Consider the following 22,606-nt stretch of genomic DNA (forward strand, 5'->3'; position numbering starts at 1 on the left):
AGGTTTGCAAACCTCATCAAGGCCAGGATTTAAGTCGAGGTGGAGGAGAAAAATATTTTCCAGTCCAGAAAACTCCTTCAAAGTTCAAAGCCTCTCCCACTCCAGGAAAATAAAATAAAATATGAAAACAGCTTATCAGGCACCAATTAAAACCATTCTGTGAGATGCAAGAAGTCCAGACTGAAGTCTTTGAGGAAGACATGAGATCTCACATCCGAACGAGCACCCGACTACATTTTCTGTGTCTCCCTTTGACTGAAACATCCACCCTGGAATGAGAAACCTCCTTATCTGGAGTTCAGGGGAACAAATGCCTCCACACATGCTTGGGGAACAGTGCTGCTTTCACCATATGAAAACGTTGTAATGAAGACACTTCACCTGTGAGCCTCTCTTTCACATCACATGCAGGATTGTTGCTCTGATATTCACAGAGGGTAAATTTTGCTGTCAGTCATGCCTGGAGCAGTACTGTGATTTCAGCTGAAGTGATGTGGTTTTAAACTGATTGAGTGGTACCTCATCCACAGCTCACCAGCATCACTAAATTCAGCAAAGCTAACAATCTGGCCTTAAAACAAAACGTGACAAAGAAGGGTTTATCATGATTCTTACTGATCTGACTTGCCAGGTTTTCCATGCTGTCAAAAAAAACAACACTTCAACCTTATAGAAAGAAAAAACCTGAATTTTTCTTCCCAGATAAGGGAAGGTAAACTCCAAAGTCCTAAATTTCAAATCCAGAGCAGAGACATTTGCTAAGACATAACTTCCCTGCAGAAAACATACTTCTTCACTACACAACATTTGCAGTATAACCAAAGCAGTAGAGCCTGCTTCTTGTGGGATGCTGTTGTCTTGGAAAAGGTAATAACACAACCAAGAGGAGCTGCAGCAAACTGCAAGGGAGCCTTTGCAAACAGGCACTGCCAGCTGAGGAACCAGTAAAAGCAACAATACGTGGAGGGCAGTGAATTCCTCACTTCGGAGCTCTGCTGATGCAGGAGTAATTCTGCTAGTGCACAGATTTCTCTAATGCAAAAAAGAAACTGACTTCTGGACTCAACTGACTGCTCCCCTCACCCATAAAACACTCAGAAATGAGCTTATGTGGTTTGCCGAAGTACCTGGACCAAATGCTTGCAGGCAGAGACAGTCGTCTTGTGCCTAAAATACAGGTACTCACATAGAGGACAAAGCATGTTGCTCAATTCCCACCTCTTGCAGAGTGTGTAGCAAACTGAACTAGGTCTGTGCTAATTCTCAAGGGAGGTAATTAATCCTGTGAAGAATGACAGTCTTGGGAGAGAGAAGCGCTTAGTCTGTGCTGGCCCACAGGTGCCAAAGATGAGGTTGCAGAGTGAAATGTGAACTTCTCCATTAAAGCAGTTAGTGATTACAGCATTTGCTCCAATGATCGAAGGAGAAGGCCAAGATCCCAGCAACTTCTGCTGTGGATGTTTTCACAGCCAGTCCTGGCTTTTTGGAAAAGCAGAGGGACAAGGACAGGGCTCACTGCTTGTGCAGCAGAGCCTGCAAGGAGAGTCAGCAAGCGTCAGCCACATGGCAATAGCGGAGGCCAGAGGGATGGCAGTCCTAATGCCTCTAATCAAGGTGGCAGGGATATCTTGGGGGAGAAAAGGGAAAGATAAAAATAAGGAATGAGCCACAACTATAAAACCAGGCGGAGGGACCTCTCCACCCTGCCTTGCACGAGGGCCCAGTGCTCTCACTTACTTTCTTTGGAACCTGACGACGGGATCGTCCAGCAGGTCAGTGAAATCCAGTTTCCTTCCCTTCTCTATGACTTCCTGGTGCTTGCGCACGAATAGCCAGCCAATGTGGGAGAAGAAGAAGCCGCGGCGGGCGTTATGCGGGTCTGCGTCCGTCTCCGAGTACTTGTGGTGCACACGGTGGTCTCGGCTCCACTCGTAGATGTCGTTCTGCACAGAAAGCACGGCAGGGTGAGACGAGAGAGGCCGGGTGCTGCTCCAGCAGTACCACCTCCAGTTCCTTCCCCACACGGTAACAGCAACAAGCCCCTCTGTGATGCTCCTCAAAAAAAGTTATCAGCTAAAGACATCCTGAAGGACCTCAGCTTTGCAGCCAGCCAGTCCATCACACTGCTCCTGTCAGTGCCCACAGAGAATAGGACATGCTCTGGGAACTGGCGACACAGATTGGACTCGTCCCAGGGCTGAGGACGGCTGGAAGCCAACAGCCTCTTGGGAGTTACCATCATCAGTCTGCCCTGGTCCCGTGTCCTTCCTGGGTGTTCACTGTCCAAGGATGGACACTGGGCTGCAGGGACCAGGTACATACATGTTTACATTGTTATTTTATGACCCTGTCACGGGGGAGCTTGCATGTTTATTTTCAGGGCACTACTGTGCAGAGGCACTCAGTTCTGGCGTCCTTTTTCTAAGCTGGTTCTGGCTGGTTACCACTGACGCCCTCCAGGCACAAACGCAGCGCTGAAAATGGGACAGAGCTTGTGGAACACTACACATGCCTTTTCCTGACATGAACAGGAGCTGAACTCGCTCAGCCTTTTGGAGGGATGCATCTTCCACAGTAAAACCAGCACCTCCATTTAAATTACTGCTCTGTCTGCAGGAATGTGTACAAGAGCACAGCCTTCCAGTACTTAAAAGGGGCCTACAGGAAAGATGGGGAGGGACTCTTTATCAGGGAGTGTGGTGATAGGATGAGGGGTAGTGGTTTTAAACTGAAAGAGGGTAGATTTAGATTAGTTATTGGGAAGAAATTCCTTACTGTGAGGGTGGTGAGACACTGGAACAGGTTGCCCAGAGAAATTGTGGATGCCCCCTCCCTGGAAGTGTTTAAGGCCAGGTTTGATGAGGCTTTGAACAACCTGATCTAGTGGGAGGTGTCCCTGCCCATGGCAGGGGGGTTAGAAGCAGATCATCTTTAAGGTCCCTTCAAACCCAAACCATTCTATGATTAAGATATCAAAGGAGATGTGCCTGTTTCATGGGAAATCAAGTCTTGCATTTCCAGCCAGGCGGGAACAAAAGTCTCAGACCCATAACATCAGCTTAGCATTGGATCCAGATCAGATACAAAGCAAGTTCAGTCCTGTCTCTGCTCAAGCTGTTAGCAGATAGGGGTCACTGAAATACCTTATGGCTGTAAATGGGATTATGTGGATTGCAGGGACGAAGGGATGGACCGCAATTTCAGACTTGGATCCGTAAAGTAATCAGCCTCCCAGTTTGCTCTGCAGGATGCACTGGCTATTGGACTAAACTGGTGTTTTTTGCAGTGGTACCCAGCTATTAGTGCAGGGCATTGTAAGCATGTACAACACTTGCAAAAGTCAGGCCACACACTCATGTATGAATTGAATTGCCCAACACCAGCACCAAAACATGGAAATATTAGTTAATGCCCAGATCCACAACAGTGTGAACTTTAATCAGAGAATGCTTAGCAGAGTGTGCTTTCCTCTGCTATTGCTATCTCTGCATAGCCAGGGAGGTACCCAAGCAGTAACACCCAAAGGAAGGAAGGGCTTGCGTTACTTTTAGGAACACCAGCAGCACCCACAACCACCAACCACTGCAGCTTTGCTCCCAGCAGAACTGAGCAAACCATTTGCGGTGCCTATGAAGTAACCGCAGTGGGGCAGCCATCATGGCACTGAATGTACTGCAGGACACACTAAGCCCAGGCTAATGACAACTGTATATATCTGTGTTTTGTGAGACAAAAGCCCTATGCTGAAAGCATCACAGAAATCATTGCTCTTTCTTTCAGCTGCCAACATTTGAGAGAAAGCACTGAGGCCACCCGTGCTGCTGAAGGGACTCCAGGAACAACTGCAAAGAGCAGCTACAGAATCCAGCTCAAATGCCTCCATGTCCAATTTCAGTCTTGCAGAGATGCTCTCTGTCTGCAAGAGCCCACAAGGGACAAGCGAAAAACAAAAGCCCCGGAAAAATCTCAGCTCCATTGCACTCAGTTGCGCTCAGCCCTGTACTGTTGTCACGCCATTGCTGCGGTGACGCTGGGAGTGGGCTGGGAGTAGGGGACCAGGGGAACATTTTTCTGCAGCACTAACTCATGTAAGCCATTGAGAGGAGGCAATATAAAGATCAGCCCTTTACCCGTGCTCCAGTATGTCACACCTTAACTATCCCATTGCACAAGAGAACAAAGTTAACTGAGTGAAGCAAAGGAAGTCACCAAACTCCTCAGTGAGAACAAGGGGAGATCTTTACCTTGCTGCCATCTTATTTTTTTCCTGCAGAGAAATCAAAGGGAATGAAAGCCTCTACACTGCTTTAAGTGGCTTCAGTGGGAATACCCAGACGACTGGAAAATGCCAAGATTAAGTCATTTAAAAATGAAACAGGGTTATGCAAGAAGCACACCTAGGAAAGGTCCTCTTTCTTAACCAGAAATAATTTTTCAAGTGAGACTGTTGATCAGTTTGTCACAAGAGCACTTGATAAAATTATTTGTGGGACAGCAGATAACCAGGCCAAAGCAACGATACTGTGAGACATTAACTTGGCTTTTCATACCACAGCAAACACCTGAAGGGCTGGCAAAAACATGATTCCCTAGATGAAAGGGTTAGGGAGCTGTGAAACAACTGAATTGCATCTAATTAAAAAACATAAAAGCTAAGAGGAAATAAAGGCCAGAGGCCAGAACTGTTGGCAATAAATACACCAAGAACTGGAGCATAGCACGTGTAAATATGCTCCGAGCGTATTAATAGCAACCATTTTTCAGGAACACATCACTCTATCAAGTTTCAGGTAAACACAGGAGTGAAATCCCTTCCAAAGCAGAGAGCGACAGCATCATGCTGTGACAGTGATGCAGACATGAGGTTTCATTAGCAGGTCCCTTAATAAACCTGCAGACTGAAAGATGACAACAAATTGGGCTATGTAACAACCTCGATGTGCTGACACGAATTTCCATACAAACACTGTTGCTGTGTGCAAATGCTCACAGCACAACCTCAGCTGAACAACACAGCTTGTTTCACAGAGATGGTCAGGAGCAACAGTACAATGCAGTTAGCAGAGGAGACATCAGCACATCCCAACTGAGATGCTGAAACTTAAACACTAGGAGATCAAGTAGACATAAGCCAGGTATTACCTATTTCTGAAACAGACACGTAACAGCAAGAAGCAGAGTCTTTCAAAATGGTGAGAGCTTCACTCTAGATGGAGAGAAGAAACACAGCTCAGCATGCTCCAATCATAAAAAAAGGCAGCGGGCAACAGGGCAAAAATGGCTGCATCTGATGGTATTTCAGAGGAAATACAGCACGTCACAGCCCATGCAGCATCAAGTTAAAACTCTTCAGCAGAGTTTCCCCTGCCCTTCAAGAAGTCTGAATATTTCCTCAATATTCAGCATCCAGGGATGCTGTAGGTATCTCCATGCTACCTCTTCCTCCCAAAGCCAACATGAGGGAGATGGACCTGAAAACTCATTCACTGTCTGCTTGTGGTGGTGATAACAGCCTTTAGCAGGCAATGGATGTCACTGTAACTAGGAACAGGCTTCAGACTACTTAAAACTTAGAGTGGGTGATTTGGCCTTTCATTTTCTTTCCAATATGAAGGGCACAAAGGTGGCTTGAAGCTACTTTGAAGTACTTCCCTGCCTCAGAATCACACCATATCCTCAGCCAAAAGCAGTGATGAGGCCAACGCAGCTGAGAGCAAAATCCGTAGCAACAAGGGAGCAGAACGCAAAGAAATCCCAACGTGCAGGCTCACTGCAACCAGCTTGACACATTAATTTAAATTATTTATGAAAGATAAGATCGGCTGTAAAACAGGAGGACAGTACCAGGGTGTTCTCAAAACTCAGAACAGTTGTTTAACACACTGAGCAAAGGGCTTGTAAAACTCTGCGAGGAACCAAGCAGCACAAAGCAGCTGGATTATGGCTCAGAATAAAGGAAGGTTATAGTCAAAATGGACACATTCCCATATTCAAGCAAAAGCATTGTGTTCTTTGTAATGTCTAGAGGGATTAACAAGATTAATTCTTTCCACCTTAAAAAAAAAAAAAAGAAAAGATAAATCAGAGATGATAAATGAACAGTACAGAAGAGGATAAAGGGACTCTTTTCATCCTCTGTCAAGGTACATGAACAAGAAGTCAACCAAACAGACTGAAGAGAAAAAGCTGAAAACTCAAGGCACACCACACACATGGTACTCGGTGCCACAAGGGGTTACGGCAGCCAAGCTTGATAAGTTTAATGTTAGTACAGGTTCATATCTCTATTTTGAACAGCCAAAGGAGTAACTAAATTCACACTGAGAAGATCCTGGTTCTGGGCTAACTCCTACCACCAGCTGGGTGTTACACAAATATTTTTGAGGTCTAAGATTGCCTTTACTGATAGGCAGTACAGAGCTAGTAACACACTTCTTTGCAAATGTATTTAAATTTTACTGGTGAAAAATGCTGCACAAAACAGAGATAAATTAAGATTGTGAAAGGATGCTTGCTCTCCTTTCTGGGCATGTCAAAATCTCCAACTGCCTGGATGGACAAAGAGACTTGATTACGCAGACACATTTGCATCAAGTTGGCCCTTACAAAAGTTTCCACGTTGTCCTGTGAAGTGTGGGACCTGACCTGTGCCACAAATAGGCTGCTGTGGTGCTGAGCCCCTGATCTGGGCATGTTCAACTTGGTCCTTAAGTAATTACTGCTCCTGGACTGCCTAATGCATACTGTTACATGGGTGGTGAGAGAGGCTCTGCATCCCCTGAGCCAGCAGAGTGTGTTATCAGCAAATGTCTTTCTGCCAATATTTTTTTTTTCTTTTGCTGTCTCTAAGCTGAGGGCATCACTGCACAGGAGAGAAAGCTCCCTGGAGGCCAAGAAGCTGGATGGGCAACCACAACCCCACCTGGAAAGCCATGGAGTTAGCTGCAGCCAGAAAGATCCGCAAAGGCAGCTTGGCTTTGTAGGAACGGTGGCTCCACAGGCGATGTGCACCAGCCGTCACGCCCAGGGCCGTCATCAGGAAACAGAAATATGCTGAAAGACACAAAAACAAAACACAGGATGTGCCAGGGGCCAACTGCCATTATTTTTGCTTGCTTTGATGTAAAGATGATCCTTGCCCCTGCCTGCCGACGCCTGCAGGGTCACTCCGAAGATGAGGCTGGGCAGACAGGAGGTGAAGTTCTCAGCTCACCTCTACCCTGTGGCCCCAGGGACATGTGATTCCACTTCCCATCCCTCCCCATTTAGCCAGTGCGTTGTTCAGGAGAGTTTGGCAGCACTGAAGCACCATGCCATGACGTGTTTATGCAGTGTGCTTTCGCTAAGTACAGTGGAGTGAAAGTTCATCACTCGTATCAGAAGAGTAGCAACAACTCTTCTAACAGGACATTGCCAGCCTCCTCCAGACAGGTCCGATCCGTCAGCTAGTTTAAGAGCATCATGTGCCAGCCCTAAAGATACAAGCTGTGTCAGAGTTTCCACAATAAAAACTTCTCTTATCATTGGGAGCTCATGACTCGGTAATAAAATTGCGCCAGGAAGAGGAGCATTCACTATCTCCCTCAGTTTCAGGAACTGCTTTTCCTCCCCTTAATTAAAAAATTGGCCAAGTAAACTTGTTTTGAGCATTTTTTCAGATGGCCAACACAGCACGGGAGCAGGTCTGTTCCTTACTCACCACATTGGCTCTAGGCTAGACACATAGCCCAAGCACATGCGTCCTGCAGTGTACCCCCATGCTTAAAATAATACTCCCACCGACCACCATCAGTAACTCTCTGGTTCTTCTTTCAGCAGGGGCCACGCTCACACATGCTCCAGCCGGTTAACCTCGCATTTTCAGTGGCAGGGGGAATGGCTGTGTGGGGCAGCAGAACGAGACAGTGGACCCAGGCCTGCCTGCTCGAGCCACGCATCTGTGCACTGATTGCTTCTCCTTCGATGTGCTCGCTGTTTTTGTCTCTAGTGTCTTTCAATTCCTGTGTGATGGATGATCGATCCATAGCCAGAGTTGTTTTGACTTGCAACAAAAGAGGGGACTATGGGAATGGGTTGGAAGAACAGTGCGTTAGAGCTGTTCCTCCTTTTGGAGAGAGACTGGAGGGAAAATGGGAATAGCTAGGAGGAAAGTATTATATAAGTCCCAAATAAACTGGACCACTTAAAACTACTCACATTCAAGCTACCCAGCTGTCATGATATATATGTCTCCCTCTCATAGGTGTTGATTTTTCATACTGTGCCTAAAGGGTACAGGCTCATTTTACAAGTGTAAAATTAAAACAAGAGTGAATTTAAATAAGAATATTACAGGACAACCTCAAATGAGTTTGCATGGTCTGAAGTGATGTGCTGTTTAGCCAGGGCTCCCTGCCACCCTACACACACAGGCATGTATTGGTTAAAACAGCCTATTTCGAATACCTAGAGTTACTGGAACAAAAAGGGAAAACCCTATCCCCAAAAGGGGGTTTTCTACTTGTGTCTGCACAACAGTCTGTCCAGCAGGGAACCCTGTTAGACATGCAGTGGCTAGAAAGCAATTCACAATCAGCTTTTCCCAGTCTGTAATGTAAAACATCTTTGCAAAAAGAAAACAAAAATATGTATATGTAGGTGGGTGTCTGCTGTGTCCCTCTATCAACTCCCAACTCACAGTGCTTGAAATTACAACATCTAAGAGAAAATATAATAGAAAGATATTTGGTAAAATAACAGCAACAATAGTTCATGTTGATTGTCACCCCTGCGGACTGAAGGAGTAAATGCACCTTATCCACTCCACTGTGGACCCACCAAAACGAGATTTACCCAAACTGTTTCACGTTATGTACATGGCCCAAATTCCTGTCATCTCTTACACAGCAAACCAAAGCCTTTCTCACAAAATGCAACAGACAAATAGAGTCAGAATGGTCCTAGTAAAGATGATGCATCTCTAAAACCCGCTTTGGACACCATCACCGAAAAGGCAATTCTCCTTTTCAGCAGGCTGCAGCGTTCAAGCTACTCCCAGAAAAGGCTCATCTGTGCAGTTTAGTCCAGTGTGCTGAAGACTATCGCCACGTTCAGACTTCTGCCTGCTTCCTGAAGGGAGGTACAGAAATGAACTAAAAATCATGCATCCTCTCTGCACATTATTTACAGATTTTGTTTAATTTACAGATTACTCTCAGATCAGTAAAAATGCTGACACCACAACAACTCACACTCCAGTCTCTGCTGCAGTCTTGCAGTTCTTGCACATGCCTTGTCAGTGCAAGGACTCGGACTTCTATGAAATTAGGGAGAACCTATCCTGTCATTTTCTGTACGTGATGTTGAGCTGTGCAGAAATATCACTAAATAAGGCCTTCCAAATCGCTCAAATGACTGTAATCGTGGGAACAGATCTGTGACACACAGAATACTGACATTATCCAGCTAACATAAAAATATTAAGGTTATAGTCCTGAATCATTACAAGAACATACTGTCTGTGGGCTTTATGACTGGTTAACCTCATGCTAATCACAGGGGCTGAAATCTGTCTTCAGCAGTCTCTTTGCTTCCTTAAAGCACAAAGAGGGGCTTTTCTCCCACTTCAAAGCAACAGATCATTTAGTTGACCAAGTGCTTCTCAAGGCATCTATCCATCTTAATCATGATCAATTGCTTAAAACTGGAATTAAAGATAAGTGGGTAGAACAAGACATATGCAACATTAAGGTTGATTTCGCCTTCCTTCTCTGTCCAGTGCAAGAAAGAGGCTGAGTGGTAGGTAACATACAGACCAAATGAAATAGCTGCACTGAATACAAGGGATTTATGCCACTTGATGATTCAGCTTTTATAGAGCTCAGCTTAACAGAGACCCTTTCATTCAGCCCACTCCACACCATCAGCATTGCAGCAGAATGGACAACAGTATTTTGGGAGTCTGGGGGCAGCCCTAAGGTCTACGTGCCACCCTGTGTCCATACCTTTGAACAGCACCTCCCAGCCCAGGCCCCCTCCCAGCATCATTCCCAGATCATGCTTCCCGGGAAGCCCTGGGCTATAAATGGGAGGAGGATTTATCTGAAACATTTCTGCAGGAGTCCTGTGGCTGCATAGGCAGCCTCGCAGGCAGCATGTCTCCAGCTATCAACCACGAGCAAGCAAGCTCAGCTGTACTTCAGGACAGGGACTGACTGGTGTTGTGCCCCAGCAAAAGGAGGGGGACGCCTGTTTCACAGGGGGCAGCCGGCACGCCAGGCTCTCCCAATGGCCATGGTTGGGAACAACCTGGCTCTCGCCTGCATGGCTCCACAAGCAGAGAGGCAGAAAGGTCAACTGAGAATGAGCACCAGACTGAGGAAATACCCTCAGAGCCTCCCAGAAACATGCTGCCCTGATCAAATGGCGCTTTCCCAGGTCTTCCCTGGGCCACAACCACAAGCTCTGTTCTCCTGCCCTCTCCAGCCCTCCTGTGACTTGCCAGCCCCAGCCAATACCACAGTGATCAAGCTAAAACGGCTGGGGCTTATAGCTGTGCAACGTGCCTATTTTTTGGCTTTGTAGAGGAGGAATTTTCCTAATAAAAATCCTTAGGGCTGAAACATTCCCAGAAAGAAACCAACAAAAAAAAATTACTTAGGAGTTTGGTGACCAGAGCAGAAACAAATCCTGTCAGACAAATGCACTGTACAGTGGTATCAGATTTCTATGGTTCTTACAGGAATTAGGGTGCCTAAAAATATTACTTGGCCACTAATTCCCAATGTATAAATAGCCAAGATGACAAATATTTGCTGTGTAAATATAGGTCTCAAGCTTTCCTTTGCAGAATAAATTATGAACTCAAACCAAAAATCAGACTATAAACCATCTGATTTTATATTAATTATGCGTTCATAATTTATGTTAGTTTCTTTCTGGGAATGTTTCAGCCCTTATACCGAAAACTCCCTCTTAGACCTGTAACTAAACAGGTCTCCTAAGTAATAAAGAGTAAAAAACACAGTTATTGCCAAAAAAAGGGAAAAAAAAGAAAAATACATGAAAAGTACCAATAAACAATCTGGAATCCAAACAGTTAACGATACAGTTCTTTTTAATTTAGTGAGGTACCTAATGTACAAAGAGGAAGCTGCTAAAATAGCCAGATTAGTCTTCTGCATGTTTTAGTGAGCTAATTCTGCAACCAGGCTGACGTACCAAAGCAAAATCACACTCACAAGGAAAATGCAGCATTTCAAACTTAACCTATAGACGGAAGACTGAGCTATGCTATCCGTATATATTGGCTTCCTCGCGATCATGGACCACCACAAGTACGAGAGACTCTGAATTCAGAACACAGATGACCATCTTGTTGAGGAGGAATAATATACTGCTTTTCCTCCCCTCAACTGTTGCTGCAGGGCTGGCAGGAGCACAGCTTGGAAGAGGGCTCTGTTGGAACGTAGTGGAGGAGGTTGTCAGCAGCCATTGATGATGGATGTGAAGGAAGAACAGCAAGTTGGCAGCATCTCCAAGATGCCCAGCTATGAGGCCAAGAGGCATTTCCACGGAACTGTCCTCACCGGGAGGCCAAGCCAGCCCCAGCACTGACTGCACAGAGAGGGCTGCTTGTGAAATGAGAGGTGCTTTAGGGATAAGGAAGATGGAGCTAGAAAAGGGTGGCTGAGAACTCACTAGCCACAAGCCTGGGGATGGAGCACACAGAGCTGCTGGGCAGGCAGGGCCAATGTCTAAGAGAGCCAGGCCATGGGATTTCCGCCAACAGTACAGCAGCCTGAGCAGGAGCTCTGAAGCCACCTGAAAAAAGGTTGTGTCATGCTAATACCAAAATAAAAGAAAGAAAGGAAAAAAAAAGAAAATAGTGGAATGAGGACTTCAAGAGGAAAAAAAATGAAAAAGCAAAAGCTAACACAGCAGAAAAAGCTGTCTGGAGAGACCTGGGATTAGAGAGGAAACAGAGCAGTCAATGAACAGATCTGTGAAAGATGGTGGGTTTAAGGCTGGTATTTCTGGTGTTGTGAAAAGCAAGCTAGAGCGGTGCAGCTCACAGTTTCATACTAAAGCCAGAGGGAGAGGAGAAAGATTCTTTCAAGCCATTTTCCGATCGTTTATTCAGTTTTGCCTCAGTCATGGACTGAAGGCAGCACAGAGCATCTGCTTCACTGAGCTGCTGGCAGGGAGCCATCTGCCTGGCATGGAGCTGAAGTATGCCACTGGGCTGGGAACGCATCACAGCGCTGACTCCACGGCTCTGCGGTCTGCCTTATGCCTGCCACACATGGACCCAAAAGCAACTCGTTCTCAGCATCAGCTCCCAATTACCATGTTCAGTGTAAGAGTTCAGATCTACTCTGTTAATGATGATACCCATGTTATTAGACACATGTCATCCTCACATACCTCTGCACTTCCTGGATATTGTGGCATTGCATGGCAAGGAGCTCCACAGGTCTGCGGGGCCCTCTTGGGCCTTTACTCCTGCTTCTGCTACTGTAAAATTGTTTCTTTTGAGAACTTACTCAGAACAAGAGCTGAATTATCTTCCCTAGCCCCTAGGATGGTGTGGGAATGCTGTGTGCCATGCCTGCTGCTCCCCAGAGCAATAGCTAGCTTGGCTTGGACAGGTGGTGGAGCCCCAAGTTTACATAGTTTTAGATGATTTCAGCTGGCTATAGTTTGCTTTGAATTGCTGTCTGTTCAAAGCAATGGTTATAGCAGCTTTAGCTTTGGTCAAGCCCACTCTTCTCCCATTTATCTGAACATGCTGGCTTCAGGACAATTCCCTAGAAGCGTAGCCTCTGGACCTCCTTTTACAGTAATGGTCACAGACATGCCCACAGACATCCTCAGCTATGCCCATCCAGGTGCCCATCGCAGCCAGGAGCGTGCCCACAGCTGTGCAGAAAGGCCCAGGAGGTAGTTCTGACCTCATCGCCCCACCGGCTGGATCCTTGAGTACAGGCAGCCCGGCTGCAGCACTGGCCAGAGCCCTCTGCCAGGGCCAGAGCTCTACCCCCAACACATACAAGACAACTGTCCCCAGCCAACAGCTCTAACTGCCATCCCAATTAAGACCCAAAACGCTGCAGGGAGGTTTAGGGCTTGCTGCAGGTCCAGGAGAAGTCTGAGACCTGGGTGCAAGTACCTGAAACAGCAGAGCCTGTGCCAAGAGCTCTGGGCTCTGCACAACTCAAACACTAAGCCCAGAGCTGCCTTTGACTGGATGGTAAACTGGGATCTGTTTCAAAGAAGGATGATTTAATCCAGCAGAGCAGAGGTTTTAAGTGGGTTCCTCCTTGCTTCTCCCTACTCTTTCTCAAGACCTCAAGGCAGAATTACTCTCAAATATAGGAATTTTACTTCCTTCTTCCATTGTCTCGAACATCCCCTCTGCAAGCTCTGCAATACACAAACCACACCTTAATGGAGTAAATTGGTGTGAAATACCTCCATGGTGAGCGGGGCCCCAACACATCACTCCCCTGGGCAGGTAGCACACACTCACCGCTGGAGCCCTGCAGAAGCATAAGGTCTGACAGGAGCTCACTCGATAAAGCACATCTTAAGCAAAATGCTTCTGAACTGGAGCAGTGGGAGAAGCATTTAAGAGAGGGAACAAAGAGGAAGAGGGGGAAGAGGAAAAAAACAAGTAAGTCTGTGCAAAAGGACAAAACAGAGAACGAGTGCACAAGGACAGGGAAAAGATGCAAAAGAGAAAAGATACATGAGGTTAAACTACCGTGCAAACAGGGAGACGGCACGTTGCTAGGCTTCCAAGTACACTATGCTTGTGCACAGATGCTATTTATGGAAACATGCCAGAATCAATAGGCAGAAGATTTTTATTCAACATACTTATTAATGACCTGAAACAAAGGCAAACAGCATATTAATTACAACTGCAGATGATGTTAAATTTGGACCAGCAGTGAGAGTGCTAAGAAACACAAAAGGATCCATGCAGAAACAGAGAAAGTAAGGCTCAAAATAAAGATCTGCTGGGATAGAAAAAGCGAAGTAATGTGGTTCAGGGGGCGATAACTACAGACAGGGATCTGCAACGAGGATGAGATGCTTGGGGAAGCAGAGCCTCCAAGGAGGATCACCAACAGCTCATAAAATATTCTCAGCGTGCAATATGATAAGGCAGCAAGACATCAGCGTGATTTTGAACAGCAGGCACAGAGGTATCATCTCACTGTCAGAGAGAAGCAATGAAAACTATACCAGGCAAATCGTTTAAAAATGGATGGGATGGGAGATCAACAGCATAAAACATTTCAGCCATCTGTTGCAGAACAGCTCGTTATCCCCATGGCTGGATTTCCAGAAAACCTTTACTATGCCCAGTGTCAAGCTCTTCTGAAAACCTGAGTGTCCAGGGGACTGACCTTTTATGAAGATATGGGGAGATAATGCCACAGTCTGTAACTACTAGACAGACATCAGGAAATCATTCTCTTTTCTAAGTGGTTGCTTAAATTGGAGCAGACCTCTCCCCCAAAAAATTTCAACTCTGTTGTATGCTGAATATCAAAATTAGAACCTCTTCCGTTTTTGAAACCTGGGACCATGTTAGAAACATGATATATATTTACTGTTTGTGAATCCAGCGGATTCCACATTGCTTTTGACTTTTATCTGGTTATAAAAAAACCAAATCAACCAAAACAAGAAGCCCAACAAGCACTGCGTTCACTCTGCACATCCGAACAAACAATGTGGCTCCTGAAAGAGATGAGATGACTGGACATCCTTCTTAGGCACAGATTACAAGGAGACGCTGCGTTGGATAGCAAATATCCGCACATTACCAATGTCAGACATAACCTAGTTACATGGAGCAAATCGCAATTATCTCTGAGGGACAAACCACCAGACATAAAAATAGTAGCGGTGAAACAAAATCAATTGCACATTCACAATGGCACTACTGTCAATATATAAAACATATTTAAAATACAGAATAATGTCACACGACCGTTCCCATAGGGTGGCAACATGCAGAGCCTGGCACCAACTCACACCCAGTGCCTGAAAACCCTGCCTGTGCAGGGGTGGCGAGGAGACGAGGGATAGCAGGGCTGGGAGCAGGGAAGGGAATCAGCCCTTGCCAGTCCCACTGCTGGCATCTCTCTCAAACATGACTACAAACTTCACAGTCCCTTGCAGAAGTAAGGGATTTAGACACTACATTCAACCATAGTGTCATGGTTTAACCCCAGCCAGCAACTAAACACCACGCAGCCGCTTGCTCACCCCTGCCCACCCCTCCCACCCCCCGGTAGGATAGGGGAGAGAATCAGGAGGGCACAGTAGAAAAACTCGCAGGTTGAGATAAAAAAGTTTAATAATGCAAATAAACCAAAGTAGATCAGCAATAATAACAATGATAACAACAACAACAGAATATACAAAGCAGGTAATGCACAATGCAACTGCTCACTGACCATGTGTCGCGAACGCGAGAGAGCCCCCCCTCCTCCTCCCCTAGTTTTTGTACTGAGCATGACGTCACATGGTATAGAATACTCCATTGGCCAGCTGGGTCAACCATCCCAGCTATGCTCCTCTCGCCAGCTTCCCCTGCACTTGGCAGAGCATGGGAGTCCGAAAAGTCCCTGGTGCAAGCACCACCCAACAACAATCAAAGCATCAATGCGCCATCAATGCTCCTCTCATACCACACTGTCCTGGTTTTGGCTGGGATAGAGTTAAATTTCTTCTTAGTGCTGTGTTTTGGATTTAGTATGAGAAGAATGTTGATAACACACTGATGTTTTCACCTGTTGCTAAGTTCACTCCTAGTCAAGGAAAGCTCCCATGCTCTGCCAAGAGCACAAGGTGCACAAGATGGGAGGGAGCATAGCCGGGACAGCTGGCCCAGCTGGCCAGCGGGGTATTCCATACCCTGTGATGTCATGCTCAGTATATGAATGGGAGGCATGTTCCAGGAAGTAGCGATCGCTACTTGGTTATAGGTCAGCGTGGGTTGTGAGCAATTGCATTGTGCATCACTCACTTTGTATATTCTATCATTATTATTATTATTTTCCCTTTTCTGTTCTATTAAACTGTCTTTATCTCAACTCACAAGTTTTTCTCACTCTTACCCTTCCGATTCTCTCCCCGTCCCACTGAGGGGGGAGACTGAGCGAGCAGCTGCGTGGTATTTGGCTGCCTGCCAGGTTAAACCAAGACACAAACCCAAAACACAGCACTCGCCCCAGCTACTGGGAAGACAGTTAACTCTGTCCCAGTCAGAACCAGGACAGTATCCAGCCCTTATTCTATACCATCTACGTCATGCCCAGTTCTCACATTTTCCAATACATTCCAATTAATCACCACTACTTTTCCTGCCTTTTGATATATACACATAGAGATATTATTCCCTTATGGGCCATCCCCCTAGAATGTCCATTGAGTTCATTTAGTCCATGACTTTGGGCTCCATCTGTCATAACAGTCTTACAGGGCAGAAGAGATGATGTGTGGTGTTGGATTGTTGCATGCCGAGGCCAGTTCTGGTTCCATTATCACTGCGCTCGTCCGGTTCTGTCATGGTTCCATTTTGCTCCGTTTCATCAGAGTTCATTCTTCATTAATCTCGGTGATTCTTACTGCAATACCATTGATATGACATATAATAACCATAGAAGTGATGACATACAGTATTATATAGCAATTAACATCATAGAATTCAGTTCATTGGCTCTTTTCACCCAAAATCAAATCCCCTTGAGGTACACACCAGACTTCCCCATCCTTTGACATTACCCACCAAGTGCACCCAGGTCCTTGAGCAAAAGCAATCCCAAGAATGGGTTTTCCCTTGCCCGAGACATGGCACATTCCTGTCCTCCCCAGCATATTTTTTATGTGCACGACAGGGACTTTATCCCCCTCTATAGCACGCAAGGGTTTTGATTGGGCAGGACCAGCTCGAGTGACAGATCCCCTCCTGTTGACTAACCAGGTGGCTTTTGCCAAATGTGTATCCCAGTGTTTGAATGTCCCACCATCCATTGCTCTCAGTGTTGTCTTTGGCAGTCCATCGTATTATTCAATTTTCCCGGAGGCAGGTGCATGACAGGGGATGTGATAGACCCACTCAATGCCATGCTCTTTGGCCCAGGTATCTATGAGGGTGTTTCAGAAATGAGTCCCGTTGTCTGACTCAATTCTTTCTGGGGTGCCATGTCGCCATAGGACTTGCTTTTCAAGGCCCAGGATGGTGTTCCGGGCGGTGGCATGGGGCACGGGATATGTTTCCAGCCATCCTGTGGTTACTTCCACCATGGTGAGCACATAGCGCTTGCCTTGGCGGGTTTGTGGGAGTGTGATACAATCAATCTGCCAAGCCTCCCCATATTTATATTTCAACCATCGTCCTTCCATATCAAAGAGGCTTTACTCGCTTGGCTTGCTTGATTGCAGCGCATGTTTCACATTCATGGATAACCTGGGCAATAGTGTCCATGGTCAAGTCCACCCCTCGATCACGAGCCCATCTATATGTTGCATCTCTTCCTTGATGGCCTGAAGTGTCATGGGCCCACCGAGCCAAAAACAGTTCACCCTTATGTTGCCAGTCCAGATCCACCTGAGCCACTTCAATCTTAGCAGCCTGATCCACCTGCTGGTTGTTTTGATGTTCTTCACTGGCCCAAGTCTTGGGTACGTGAGCATCTACGTGACGTACTTTTACAACCAGGTTCTCTACCCGGGCAGCAATATCTTGCCACAACGTGGCAGCCCAGATGGGTTTACCTCTGCGCTGCCAGTTGTTCTGCTTCCACTGCTGCAACCACCCCCACAGGGCATTTGCCACCATCCATGAGTCAGTATAGAGATAAAGTACTGGCCATTTTTCTCATTCAATATCTAAAGCCAGCTGGATGGCTTTCACCTCTGCAAACTGACTCAATTCACCTTCTCCTTCAGCGGTTTCTGTGACTTGGCGTATAGGACTCCATATAGCAGCCTTCCATCTCTGATGCTTTCCTTCAAGACGACAGGACCCATCCGTGAACAGGGCATATTGCTTCTCGTTTTCTGGTACTTTATTATACAGTGGGGCCTCTTCAGCACACATCACCTCCTCCTCTGGGGATATTCTGAAATCTTTGCCTTCTGGCGAGTTCGTGATCACCTCCAAGATTCCTGGGCAACTGGGGTTTCCTATTCGGGCCCGTTGTGTGATCAGCGCGACCCACTTACTCCACGTAGCATCGGTTGCATGATGTGTAGAGGGGACCCTCCCTTTGAACATCCAGTCCAGCACTGGCAGTTGGGGTGCCCGGAGGAGCTGTGCTTACTAACCTTGGACAAAACCAAAACAATATTCCCAGGGAATATCAATAGATTTATCTTAACTACCCAGGGATGTACTGACATGTTATTTTAATGAAGGAGACGACATCATAGAGGAAGGTAGCGAGGGTGCCATTCTCTATTTCCTCCATAAAAAACCTCTCAGAAGAAGAGGTGTAATTGCTAATGATCTCCATGAGGTGGTACCCAAAATACAGTAAGGGCTTCATTACAAATCCCAAATACCAAATAACCCCCAATGCCAGTGTTTTAATAACAAATCTCCCAGGCAAAACATCACTAATCACTGCAGAGCACAGCAGACTACAAAACCCAACTCCAGTCTTTAACAGGTACAGCAAAAACAAGAGCATGGTGCAAATCAGATAAATTAATATTGAGAACAGATGAATCAATATTGTGACCGGCAACTGTTAACAGATATAAATTCCTTAATACGCTCTAGTTAATCTGGGTTATCTCAACCCTTCATGCCCCATGCTGGGCACCAAAAAGGACTGTCACAGTTTAACCCCAGCCAGCAACTAAACACCACGCAGCCAGTCACTCACCCCCCCACCTCCGGTAGGATGGGGGACAGAATCAGGAGGGCACAAGTAGAAAAACTCGCGGGTTGAGGTAAAAACATTTTAGTAATGGAAATAAAACAAAGTAGAACAGTAATAATAATAATGATAACATTGACAATAACAGAATACACAAAGCAGGCGATGCACAATGCAACTGCTCACCACCGGCTGACCGCCTGCCGCAAACCACGAGAGAGCCCCGCCTCCAGCTTTCCCCCCCTGGTTTTCATACTGAGCCTGATGTCACATGGTATAGAATACCCCATTGGCCAGCTGGGTCAACCACCCCAGCTGTGCTCCCCCCTCCACAGGTTCCCCTGCAGTTGGCAGGGCATGGAAGGCTGAAAAGAGAAACAAAAAGTCCCCGGTGCAAGCACCACCCAGCAACAACCAAAGCATCAATGGGCCATCAACGCTCCTCTCATATCAAACCCAAAACACAGCACACCCCCCAAGCTACTGGGAAGAAAGTTAACTCTGTCCCAGCCGGAAGCAGGACACAGAGCAAGGTGATTACTTTGAACCTGAAACAAGCCTGGAGAGCCGTCATCCTCGCGGTTTGGTCTAGGTGAGTTGTACCAAACACAAATCCCACCACAGCCTCATTTTCCAAACAGACTTTGGGACTAGGCAAGTTTTGTGAACATTTGAGCTCTTTTGCATGTTACGCAATGCAACAAATGTTTCTCTGGTCCTGATGCAGAAAATCACTGACTCAGTTTTAAGTCAAGTGACTACAAATCTTAGGTCAGCCAGCATGGGGATGTCCTACATCAAGTGCCAGGAAGCAGGGCAGGAACTCCCAGACCACCTCTGTCTCACCAGTAACAATGATGGGGAAAAACATGTGGGGGAAAGTGCTGGCCACTCCAAACAAGACAGATGACATGCCTTACAAGATCAGAACAGTGGCTCACCTAGCCCAACACTTTTTCCCAACAGGGGTAAGAGGAGTTGCTATTCAGAGGAGACAAAAAAAAAAAAAAAAAGAAAAAAAAATTTAAAAAGGGGGGAAAAGTCAACACAGCCCAGTTACTGTTGCACTAGCAGTGCCTGCATACTGGTGGACTTAAAGATGTGGCATTTTGCACAGAGTATGTGGAAAGTAATTACCAAGTCCCAGAGTTGTTATCACACTTGGTCTTACCAGGAGGGTGACAGATCTTGGATCAAGATAGCCACCAAGGGTCAGGGCCTTGGTTTTATGTCTCGTTTTGAGAACATCAGCCCCATTTACTCCTGCACTGGTGAAAGCCCAGTGCAGAGAGCTCAGAACAAGCTGCAGGAGCATCGCTCTCTCCTAGGACTGGCCACTATCACTGACAGCTATAGGCCTAACTCCGATTTTGGCAGCTGCCATGTTCCCATGGCCTCCAGTCAACAGGTAGGGGACCCCCAGCTGGGGCTGCCAGATATCTCTTCAGACTGCTGAGTGCTTCCTCTGTCTCTCTGCGGCATACCACTCAGCAGCGGCTCTGGCAGGCGGAAAGATCACAAGCCAGCAAAGAAAGCCAGGAGCACCAAAAATGAAACACGGACCAGAAAAACATCCAGTGCGCCCACTGTGGTGAGAAACAGGGTAGAAGAAATCTGCATACTGCAGCCACAAAAACACACCCTCTTTGAACCTCTTGTTGGAGTCCATCTGATTTCTGGTTGCGGTTGTCTTTCTCCTGAGCTTTGTGTCACAGCCTCTGCCCACAGCCGCTTCCTGCCAGCCCCCTGATGCAAAGCCCTGCTCACAACAAACCTGTAGCATTATTTTATACCTGCTCAGGGAGCTGTTCCTTGAGCGATGTCTTCGGCTTTCAGTTGCTATCGTGGAAAAACCTTAGCTCTCCTACTGCCATCATTTTGAGGACAGCTTCAGAAGCATACAGCACCCTCGTTCTGCTGGAGGGCAGATCACTGCTGGGCGATGACATTCCCAACACTGTTTAGCCTACAAGATCTGACGCATTCCCAGCCCCAGGTGGGAGTGCTTGAAGTTACATTCAGCAAAGGCTTATACATTTTTGCACGCACACTGTGCCTCTAGCAGTTCAAGGATTGGGAGGCAAGATCCCACGGATACAGGAGAGAGTAATTTCTTAAGACGACATGAATTCTAGTGACACTAATGGCCGAGAAACCACATCTTTTGCTTGGGGAAGAAAAATTAACAAACACAAGGGCTGTGCTTCACCTGTAGACATCTGTTACCTCTTCAACAATAGGGCAGCTGAAAACAACTGACCTTAAAAATGCTGTTGCATGATGAAGACATCTTGAGACATGACACCATGTGGTGGAAATACTCTCTCCACAGCTGGAGTAGCCAGCAAAGTCTCTAGCAAACCTCTGTGTGACAAAGCCTGGCAAGAAATTTTCATCTCAGCACAGGCCATTTTTTTTCATCCCTGTATATAAAGGGATACCACAACTTGATTCGAGGATTAAAAAAATAAAAGGCATGGACATGCAACATTTGCCCATTTCCACACTAGCATTTTACCTCTGCTTATTCAGCCAGATTAAAATTGCTTGCTAAGGAATTTTAATAACCGAACGCATAAAACCCAAGGTCTTCCATCAAGCTACAAGAACTGCATGAGAAATAGAAACAGGGAGTTGCTCAAGCACAAAGCGAGCATCGCAAAGCTGAGTGATCGCCATAAATATGTAACACTTCTGCATCTTACGGTTAGGATTTTTTCCTTCCTAAAAATTAAATTACATCTGCATATCCTGCATCTGTCTTCTATTCCTCACTTGTGGGTTTTTGCCTTTATTCAGTGGCAGATTTAGGACTAACGAACCACATCAGCTAATCTGACCAAACCAGGGAAAGCACTTCCAGTAGTGTTGAGTGGTGCCTAACTCCATTCCCACTGAAATTCAGGGCGGCACTGCCAGCCATTTCAGTAGCTGCACCATGCTTGGCCTCTTCTGAACACCTCAGAGATCCTCCACTTCACTACACACACAGACAGCAGTGGAAGATTCTCTCCTGATTCAACATCAGGGCTCAGACCAGAACTGCTGCCAATAATTTCGTGGTGCCTGGTACCACAACACTTTTTTGCGCTATCATTAGGTAACACCAAGTTTTAGGATATACTTTCTTAAAATGCCGAGTCTGCCTTCAGAAAGAAAAGTTTTCCTATGCCAAATTAGACCAACACTTGGTCTATCCAAACATCTCATTTAAAAACGCTGGTTGATGTCACGCACTGCATTGGTGGGAGGGCCAGGGTCAACATGCAGCATTATTAGATCTAGATTAGATATCAAGTCTCCAGTACACATCTCTACTTCTGTCACCCTCTAGGTCAACCTTGGAGATCTCTTCCTCCACAGCAGACAGACATGAGGAGCACTAACACAGCACTTAATCCACATCATCCTACCAAAAAAGCCTCATTTCCTGACCTGGAACTACATTTACTAAGGAGGGAGAAATTTTCCACCTTAGTCCCTAAATTGCTGCCAAGAAGAAATGTTGAATTAGTGCTCTGACCCTGGGGTCTCTGGGAAAGAAACACTTCTCTGCTAGCAGACAGAGTCAACTGGCCAACCCACTGTTTGCTGAGCCCTGCTAACTATCAAAGGCTGGCATCAAAAGCACCTTGGGCTGGATTCAAACTAGCAACTGAGACTTAAAAAGCACTGGCGTGCAGCAGCACCAATTCCCTGAGCCGCCCACCATATAGCAC

At 46.3% G+C, this 22,606-nt stretch overlaps 1 protein-coding gene across 2 annotated transcripts in view; it reads right to left on the reverse strand.

Moving 5' to 3' along the window:
• SCD5 (stearoyl-CoA desaturase 5) overlaps positions 1-22,606 on the reverse strand; it is a 38,303-nt gene that overhangs the window by 4,201 nt on the left and 11,496 nt on the right. For both annotated transcript variants that reach the window (XM_075149881.1, XM_075149880.1), the window contains exons 2-3: positions 6,923-7,053; positions 1,738-1,943 (exon numbers count right to left, since the gene is read on the reverse strand). In XM_075149881.1, coding sequence (XP_075005982.1) covers positions 1,738-1,943; positions 6,923-7,053 — 337 coding nt within the window. The remainder of the gene's footprint in view (positions 1-1,737; positions 1,944-6,922; positions 7,054-22,606) is intronic.

This window comes from Calonectris borealis, chromosome 4 (genome assembly GCF_964195595.1).
Source record: "Calonectris borealis chromosome 4, bCalBor7.hap1.2, whole genome shotgun sequence".
In the NCBI taxonomy this organism is placed as follows: domain Eukaryota; kingdom Metazoa; phylum Chordata; class Aves; order Procellariiformes; family Procellariidae; genus Calonectris; species Calonectris borealis.